Source organism: Orbicella franksi, chromosome 2, assembly GCF_964199315.1.
Source record: "Orbicella franksi chromosome 2, jaOrbFran1.1, whole genome shotgun sequence".
Lineage (NCBI taxonomy): Eukaryota > Metazoa > Cnidaria > Anthozoa > Scleractinia > Merulinidae > Orbicella > Orbicella franksi.
In genome coordinates, this window is record NC_138146.1 from 956,609 (window position 1) to 966,120 (window position 9,512).

At 41.0% G+C, this 9,512-nt stretch overlaps 1 protein-coding gene across 3 annotated transcripts; it reads right to left on the minus strand.

Annotated features, from left to right (window-relative positions):
• LOC145474383 (proton-coupled folate transporter-like) lies at nucleotides 1–7,430 on the minus strand. Of its 3 annotated transcripts, none has more exons than XM_081455135.1 (7): nucleotides 7,045–7,430; nucleotides 5,836–6,068; nucleotides 4,927–5,239; nucleotides 3,575–4,117; nucleotides 2,799–2,882; nucleotides 2,328–2,487; nucleotides 1–1,667 (listed from the first exon to the last, which is right to left on the minus strand). In XM_081455135.1, exons 2-7 carry the CDS (start codon nucleotides 6,049–6,051, stop codon nucleotides 1,481–1,483), a joined length of 1,503 nt encoding a protein of 500 aa, XP_081311261.1. In that variant the 5' UTR covers nucleotides 6,052–6,068; nucleotides 7,045–7,430; the 3' UTR covers nucleotides 1–1,480. The 3 variants fall into 3 exon arrangements, with proteins under 3 accessions (XP_081311261.1, XP_081311262.1, XP_081311259.1); XM_081455136.1 differs by having other exon boundaries at nucleotides 5,836–6,078; XM_081455133.1 differs by lacking the exon at nucleotides 7,045–7,430 and having other exon boundaries at nucleotides 5,836–7,030.
• Between the last annotated feature and the right edge of the window lie 2,082 nt (nucleotides 7,431–9,512).

Below are 9,512 nucleotides of genomic sequence, written 5' to 3' on the forward strand. Positions count from 1 at the left end.
TATATAAACCCTATGAGGGAGCCGACCGCGGTTAAAAGGCCAGCCGACCAGCGGTACTAGAGATCGCGGAGTGCGAGGTTCTTGCAGACTAGCTCATATTATCTGAGAAACGGAGACCATCATAAGATTATTTACTCCATTCATAAGACTTAAGATGGAATCCACCAGAAGTTCGAGTACCAAGTGGACAAAAACCTAGTACCAAGATTATTTACATCGTATTGCAAACTTCTGTGCGACTGTTTCAAATATCTTCTCAAAAAAAAAATCATTTCTAGCAACACCAAACGTCGAAAACGAATGTTGAACTTCGTATGAAACACTTGAAAGTACTGGTGAAATGAAACTGATGATGAAATTTTGCCTATGTTTGCACAAGTTCCTTGAACTTTGAAATTTATTTTCTCTCGTTCCCATGGGAAATTGTTTTCGGTGTTACTTCAGGCAATTATTTATGTATTTAGCTTAAAGAAAATGTAAAAATGACTGTAAAATACTTAAAATTATTCTGGTACCAGATTTTTGTCCACTAAAACCTGAAATTGCTCCATTTTCTATCGGATTTCGTCTTAAAGGTATTTTATTATGAATGGGATGCATTAACAATTGTATTCTCTATACAAACTTAACTCGTATCATGCCGATAAATATTATCTATATATTAAAAACTATTTACCATTTTTCAATATATTGTTTATAAACCTTTATGACAGTGTAAAAATTAAATTTGGCTCTTGAATAAAAATAAATGATCAACATCACGCCATTGTGAGTCATTTCCTGAAGAAGATGAGGACAGATGACGAAGTTGTTTTTTCGTCTGCGGGTCACAGCCAAAAACGGCTCAGAAGGAAACAACACCGTCATTCCACGTCAACGATTCATTCAATATTCATGTAATTATGACTAAATATTATCAAGTATGCCCTAGGGCTAAAGTGAGTCACACCGTCACGCTGAACAAAGTACCGCGCTCAGCTGTGATGTAAAAAATCAGTTATCTACTGAATACTTATACAGTGGAAGCACGTTAATACGGTCACCAAAGGCCATGGAAATTTCGCCGTAGTAACGGGGCAGGGTCAAATTTCTCGACTGGTCTAAATTGGGCGATGTCGTAACTGATACATCGCAACTGCACTTCGAAACAACTTTTCTTCAATAAGCATCCGGAATGCAGGTATTATTTTGAAAAAAAAAAATTAAACTGCACTCAGTACGAATGATATTCACAAATGGAAAGATGAACATTACTGGTTTTTTAAAGGATTATACAGGCTGAGACTTCAGAAAGTGGCCGTTGGCAGTATTAACGGGTTTGCCGCATAATCGGGGTTTTCTTACAAGAAAACGTCAAGGCGTTTCGCTGGGACAAAAAACGGGGCCGTAATAACGAGGTGGCCGAAAGGCGGGATTCCACTGTAATATCGTTTTGCGGTTCCAGTCAGTTTTTAATAAGAACAGATCTGTCTGCAGTGTTTTACGCGTATTTTGCAGTCTCTTGAGGATTCGCTGGAATGGTTGGTGAATCCACAGATACGTCATCTGGTGAATCTTCTGCATACTGTTCGTCGTCGTTCTCCTCGTCGGAGTTGATCTTTTCGTATCCACTTGCAGAGTTCACTAACAACCTTTTCCGTGTGAACATTGCTTGATCTCTTAGGCAGCTGCAAGTCAGCAACAAAAACCAATAAATACGATACTAATCTGCATTAACAAACGTCAGCCTTCTCGCGCCCAACCTCTCCCCGTTCTGTATGAACGTAGGCAAACCTGATCATTGCATTCTGGTGACGCAAATGTGTAGACCTCTGTGAAGTTTTGCTGATTGGTTGTTGTTTGCGCGAGAAAATTCACACCAACCAATCAGAGAGATACACAGAGCCCTGTAGTACTACGTCATCAGTTAAAATAACGCTGCTCAAATATCGTTACATGTAATTTTTTCGTAGGTTTACACATTAAGGTCGTGCTACGTTCTACTGGGATCAACCGTTTAACCGTAATAACCGTAGGACACTTTTCCAACCGTTTTCGGTTGAACGGCGGCAACTCCTGGGTGTAGTCCTTACGCCAGCTACAATCAAGCGACATTATTATACATTGAACTCATTATCTCTTTTCTGATTGGCCGAAAGCGTACAGTGAATTTTCGAAATCAGCGCCTGTGACGTTATCTAGCTACAGATTATACAATAATTATGTCAAGGACACTCAAGGTCACGGGTAATCATGTCATGTATGACCACGATGCATGATTTCTTTCATGATTATTAAAAAATCATTGATACCAAAAAAATACAGTTATACATGGAAAATTAACTCACAAGGTACAGAAAAAAGGCAATAACATCAAAATGGCTCCCAGTACGAAAACAAATCCAGGCACGTTAAATTTTAATGATTTGGGGTACAGCGAGTTGAACAGGGCTGTTCCACCAAACGTGCACAGCATCTCCACTGAGGAAACTGCAGAAAACAGTGAGCCTGAAACAAAGAAAGGAAAAGATTAAGTGAAACTTCACTTTACCAGTGTAAAAGTAGAAAGGACAAAACAGAAATAGATAAAAGCTGGTTCTTTGAATCCATACATCGCGGAAAGTTAGTACGTTCGATTCCAATCTAACAGGGGTCGCTCTGGGTTATAGTACACTAACAAACTTCTCCGATGTTCTACGACCTATTGGAATGGTCCGCAGTCATATTCATGTTCATCATATACAGTTACATATATTTACTAGAGATTGACATAACGAGCTGACTACACATGGCTTTATTATCTATAACGTCATTTCTACCTTGATCGTCTGCGCTGACAATTTTTGACATCATCGCTCTGAAGACAGGCGGACCAGCTCCTCCAAATATACCAATAATAGGAGCTGAAAGAACAGTAATAAAACTCAGTTGGCACATCTTATAGTGGTATTTGAAATGAAGCTACCATGCTCAGCGCCCGCCTCGCGCTCGGTTTTTTAGTTTTCTTTTGCAACATTCAATGTCAAGCCCCAGCGCTCCAGGAAGCTCTCCGACTAATGAAGATGTACAGAAGAATCCTAACGTGTGGTCGTAATAACAGTCTGCGTTTTTCATTTTGACGGGTTTTTTGCTGGTCTAGGGAAGGTTAGGCCTCCGAGCAACTTTACCAGGAATAGAGGAATACCGAGAGATTCTTGAAACAAAACATTATTGTAAACGGAACGAAAACTTATACTTGTAACAAGTAAATCGGGGCGGTGAGAGGGGGAGCGATCATTAGGAAAGGAAGCGTTGAACTTCAAGAGAAGAAACAACGCAATGTACACCCAACCTTCCCATCATGCAGCGCGCGTATGTTGCGTTGACATACGCGCATTGGCCGCTCTATTTTCTATGGTATGACAAAATTATTATGCAACGCTCTCTCGTGATATACCATGGAATATCCTACATGCGACTTGTATTTTCTGACTATACACACTCGCCTATAAAGGCTCGTGTGTGCACGGAGAAAATTCAAGTGACTCGTGGGATATTCCACGGTACGCTACCCTAAAGCGTTGTGTAACTTAGTATTTAGTATCATTTCACTTACTTATAAAGACCATGAGAAGTGTTTTGGAGAATCCAAGCCACACCAGGAATCCTATATATGACACTACCGCGATACGACTGATATTGGCATCTGAGAGACACATTCCAAACACTTTAATAGCGGTCACGCCGCCCACGCCGTGCATAAACTGGCGAAACGCTAAGAAATAGCCCACATACTCCGGAGAGAAACACAGCGGTGAGTGCAGAGTGTAAAGGTTTACCACTCCAGTTATGCCCATCACAGCTATGGCAGTAATTCCAGCACAAAAAGTCAAAACCACCAAGTTTCTTTTCCGGGTTCCTGAAGCCTCAAAGTAAACTCTCCACGACGATTTGAAGTTCTCCAAGCTGAATAATCGTCCTGTTTCAACGCTGGATTTGGCTCTTGATTCCGGAACGAAGAAAATGGCGTAGAGTATGGCTGCCACATGACATCCAAAAATGATCCAATAGGGCCCTATGAATCCCAGCTTTTCAATGTACAAACCGCTGGTCAGTTGAGCCACCATGCCTCCAAGGAATACAATCAGCTCTATAACGCCTGTCAGTTTGAGAACAAATAACACATTACCGCAATATCGCTATCAGTTCAAATAATGCGTCAGGAAAAGTTACTGAATTCTGATCCAAATTGGTTTATATTGACAGCACTCTTTTATTTAGAGGGCTAATTATTTATAATTACATGCATGCTCTGATGTCTCTGATTGTTCAATTTGCAGTCCATAACTTGCAACATGCAGGTACCACGGAGAGGAAGGAGCTGGTAGGGCTATACCCCTACCACTTTATTGCTTATGTTGAATGTTTTAGTGCTCCAGATGACAAGGATACCGCAATTAATGTATGAATTATACAAGCAACAAATCCTTCCTTTCTGTCCTTTTTAATCACCCTTGCCCATTCACACAAATAAAATAAATTACAATATCTAGAGTGGAAGCCGCATCAGCCCTAGCTGGTTTTCACGTGGGTCCTCTATCCTGAAATTAGGAGATGTTGGTATTTGTGGAGGGAGGAAAACCAGAGAACCCGGAGAAAAACCCTCAGAGCAAGGCGAGAACCAACAACAAACTCAGCCCACATATGGCACCAGGCCAGAATCAAACCCAGGCCACACTGGTGGGAGGTAAGCACACTCACCACTGAGCCATCCCTGTTTCCCAAAAATTCAGTTTCCAGTCCAGATATTACAGGAAAAAATTTTCATGTCACATTACCCAGGGCAAGGTCCTCACACACCCAAGAAGTGGTTTATATTCACACGATGTACTGCAGTGACATGGTGAGGGTCACAGAATTTCTAAACAGTACCAGCTACAATGTAACAACTGTAGGTAGAGAGCTCACCCAACCGTAAGGCAATTTTGGACTCTTCTGTTGTGTCAGCCACATATGCCATGCATGCCAAGATCATGGTCGTGTAATAACCACAAATGCCGTGCAGAAATCCACCAATAAACAGACAGTAAATTGGCAACTTGAAGTACATAACAAAGAGGACAACAAGTGCTTCCAAAGCGCTGCCCAGAGTGGGTGCAATGAGTGCAGGGCGACGCCCAACTTTGTCTGACCAGCCACCGATAAATAATGTTATAATAATTGATGGAATAGAAGAAAACAAGGATATACCCAGTTGAACATAAGAGGCATCTGTCTGCACCTGTCAAGGTAATTTTACAAAAATTAATACAACCCAACAATCAAAACATATAGATCTAATACCCATGCAAGCCAGAGCAAAAAGCATAACCTTTGTCAGACCAAAACTGCTAAAAAACCATACCTTTTAGGACCACACATACCTATATAGCCCATGTAAGAGAGTCCCCTCCCACTCGCCCCCCCCCCCCCCCCACCCCCACTACTGGGTGTGCACAGGTCCTAATTTTATTGTCCAGAATTCCCAGATCCCTGGTCAAATCTGATTAGCTGAAAATTGAAACTGAACACACTGTGTGCTTAAAACTTTCCAGGGGTCAAAATTCTTAGTGCTGACCAAAAGAATCACAGCTGATCTGGGGATCAGAACAAACAAGCATACGATTTGCCATGCAATTAAGACTTGCACGGCACGTGGAAGATACAAACGTTCTTGCATGAATTTCAATGTAATGTAAGGTAATGTAAGATATAAGAAAAACTGCTGTAGAGTGGTATGCCAACACTCTCTCAGTACTGACTGATAAACGTGAAGGATTGTAAATGTATTATTACATAACAACTTATCCTTATTAAACATAATATTATGGCTAATACCTCTTTCTCAAGCTTTTTCATTGAATCATTTAATTCCTTCCCTTCGCATCCGGTCTTTTGCTGGAAATGGTATGGAAATCCTTTGGCCTCACTAATGCGAGAGTAGATGTACTGCTGGGACACTGGAACATTCATGAACAACCCAAATGCATAAAGAAACAGGACTGGCTCCAATGTAAGCAACCGTCGCAAGGAAAACCCTCTCTGCACTGGCATGATGAATTCTACAGTTCCTAAAGAAAGCTGGAAAGTTAATTTGATACAGGAGCGAATTAAACTTTGGAAGGAAGAGGTAGAGACCTTTCAGTGATTGTTTGAAATGTTGAAAACCCTGACAAATCATGTCAAATACAGACAGATAACTGGTTGGATACTCCACTGGCTAGTCTAAATAGCATTTTAATGAGCCTTGGTTACTGTAAACATCAGCAAATAAGCCACACTTGCAGATAAGCCATTCTCATTGTCTCAATGACTCAAGTCACACGGATTGATTTGACTTATGAACACTTCACTCTCCCAGCGTATAATTATGCAGTCGTCCTTTGCACAAGAAGTTCTGTTAGCCTCTTTATTTTTATATCCTGGCTCATATGCTGATACTTACAGATGTTTAAGTTTTTATCTGTATAAGCAATTGAACTATTCAAGCATCTCTATGGCACGTTATCTATTTGTATGCCTCTCTATCTCTTTTTCTCACCAATTTGTCACGCAATAAAGACTCGCGTGACAGCTAAAGATACCCAACTTCTTGGATGAATTTCGATGCAAATTATTTTAACATCATGCTCATGCTTCATCGGTTAAAATGAGACCAGCATAGAGATGAAATGTTTCTCAGTCAAGATGACTTGGCATACCCCTAATAAAGAAGGTCAAAGAAATTCGGTTTCAAATGCCGGTCTAGCGCAGTCGAAAGAAACTAACGCTTTCGCTTCCAATACTCGTCCAATCGTTGTAAACATCTAAGTTCACACTGTGGCGAAGCGTACGATTTGCAACTCAGAACACTATCTTGACATTAGTAAAAGCAAGTTCGTTCAAATTATAGGGCCAAATTTCACTGTTATCCAAGGTTCACAAGAAATTCATTTGCAGCATCCAGATGCAGCGATCAGCTGAAAACTGATGCGTGACGTGTTGATCCTTTCAGTATGACTACACAAATCAGAATAATTAAGCTTAACTAAAATATGAATTATTTACCTCTTGTAGCGCACTCAGCGTAAAAAATGGACTGGTTCAAGGGTGTTTAAGACAGTGCAAGCGCAGCTCATCGCTATCCTAATTGTTTATCACCAGTGGGACCATTGTGCAACCCTTGATCACGGGATTGCTGAGTCACAACTGGCGCGGGGCTGGGGAGGAAATCAACGGGTCCTGAAGGGTAGCTTAGGACTGGACTCCAAACCGGAACGTCTTGAGGAAAGAGGCTCAAAACGGCAACTTCTTTCCGCTAATCTGCTTGGAAAGGTGTACCTCGCCGACAATGCCTGGAAAGTCACGGAAGGTGGATACCTGTCTTTCGTGACAACCGCGAATGTATGGATACCCTTACTAAATAAGGGAATGAAGATGTTTGTAGGACAGAACCATCGATATCAAAATAGTCCTCGACTCGCTGGGGTAATTTTAAAAGGCGAGGAGACGTAAAATAAAATGTGGATTTTTGATGAGAAATTCTCATCAAATGTCTCATTTGATGAGAAATTAAGGGCGGATCAGTGATCCAAGATCTGTCTGGATCATGGTGCATCAAAGGAACCGATGAATCCGTGACCAGAGTGGATTCATCGGTTCCTTTGATGCACCATGATCCAGACAGATCTTGGATCACTGATCACCCCAAAGTTCATTATTGATAGCTCTTTAACAATGAAGCGTGACTGTGTAAGTGGACATAACCATTCAGCCTTTTTTTTTTATTGAAACTCATTACATGATCAGTCGTAACAATCAAAACAGCTCACTGATGATTTTGTCACGCAACATACCAACTCCTCAAAATCTTTTTGACCACCTTTAATATATGTATTACATGAAGCAAAGCCGTTTCAAATATCTCTAGTTGGCTTACAACCCATTTTGATTCAAGCCTGCTGGAAGCCATTTTTTTTTTTTTTTTTTTTTCCGAGGGCCACTTAGACGAATGTTCAGCCCGGTGGTCGCGAACGCAAAAGGGCGGTATGGCCGTGGCCGAGTAGGGAAGAAGGCGAGACAAAGGCGGTATGCTCGATCCATTCCCATTTAGGGTAAAGCGTCTCGCCTCATAATTCCTACTGAATTTCGAGAGAAAAACAGACTGCCAGCAGTCTATTTTGATTCAAGTTAGTTTCGTAAACAGTTTATTCTTGTTTGGATCTAATTCACATTGCTGCACATATGCATGGTAATGCTGAAAGAGGAGAAATTGCCCTTACCCCTCCTCGCATCACCACTGGGATTCCACAAGAAGACGACTACCTCTTGAAAATGTCTGATATTTCAATTGTTCGAGTCCGAGCTAAACTGGTGGTACTAAGTTGTGATCACAGTGGCCGTGGAAAAATTAGAGCCTAGGGAGTTGTTGGAATCATTCGCGCGTTTCTAGGAGCCGGTGCACGCTCGATGTTGCAAAGACAAACTATTCTATTGTATTCTATCAAGTGTTAGCGCCCACATACCATTTCGCCTGTCGAAGACTGAACGAAAAGCCGAAAGGTTGTGTTTTTATATACTTTTAGCCGGAAAACGTTTTTATATTTTACATAATTCATCCTGGCTGCGGCCCTTCTATATTTTCCACAAAGACAAAGTTGTATTGATTTTAATTTCTTTCACGACCATTGTCTGTTGCAAGCACATACGGCGATGCGCGGCCATTTCGAATCCTATTGTTTCAAATACAGTGGAACCTCGATATAACGAAGGGCCAAAGGACTGGCAAAATGTGTTCGCTATAATGAGGTTTCGTTGTATCGACGGTCTTTTTCGTATATTCTACTATTACTGGGGCCAAGAAAATCGTTCGTTAAACCGAGGACTTCGTTATATAGAAGTTCGTTAAATCGAGGTTCCACTGTAGCTATTATGGGAAGCTCACGGGCCAAATTAGTATGTATTTGCCCCCTAAGCATCCCATAATAGCTACATGTACTGCAAACGATAGAATTTAAAATGGCCGCCATGTCACCGAAAAGGTCCACTGTTCTATTTTCAGTAGCAATAGAGAAAAATGGGCCTTTTTGTTGCTTTGGTGGCAAACTGATTTTTTAAAAAATGTTGTTTTTCATCGACAGTAATCAGAAATATCTTGTAAAAAGGCTGTCGTGTGTCAAGCGACTTTTTAAGTTAGAACTGACGAGAAGCTCCTTCAAGGGGGAGGGGGTGCTCATGTGAAAGAGGTGGGGATGTTCTATGTCTATTTTATGGTTTTAAATTGCGAATTTCTTTCAACGCTTCGACCAGTTTCCTCTGCCATCATTGAATCTTTCTTGGGTTCTTTCTTTCTTGGGTCATACTTTGTTACTTTTGTTTAAGTCGATCCGGAATGGACTTTCTAAAACGTCTTCACAGACGAAACCGCTCGATGAAATCATCATGGAAGTCATTATAGTTCTTATTCGCCTGTTTTAAAAGTGGCATCTTTTAGGGGTAAAATAAAGTGCAAGACACACCCAGGGTTTTAAGAGGAT

Bases quoted from the DNA above. Each gene is read 5' to 3' on its own strand.
- LOC145474383 (XM_081455135.1), bottom strand. From the start codon at position 6,051: ATGCCAGTGCAGAGAGGGTTTTCCTTGCGACGGTTGCTTACATTGGAG. The intron at 4,118-4,926 runs GTGAGCTCTCTA...TCAAACTGACAG, and splicing joins CAAAATTGCCTTACGGTTGG to GCGTTATAGAGCTGATTGTA. The intron at 2,488-2,798 runs GTAGAAATGACG...TCTTTGTTTCAG, and splicing joins TGTCAGCGCAGACGATCAAG to GCTCACTGTTTTCTGCAGTT.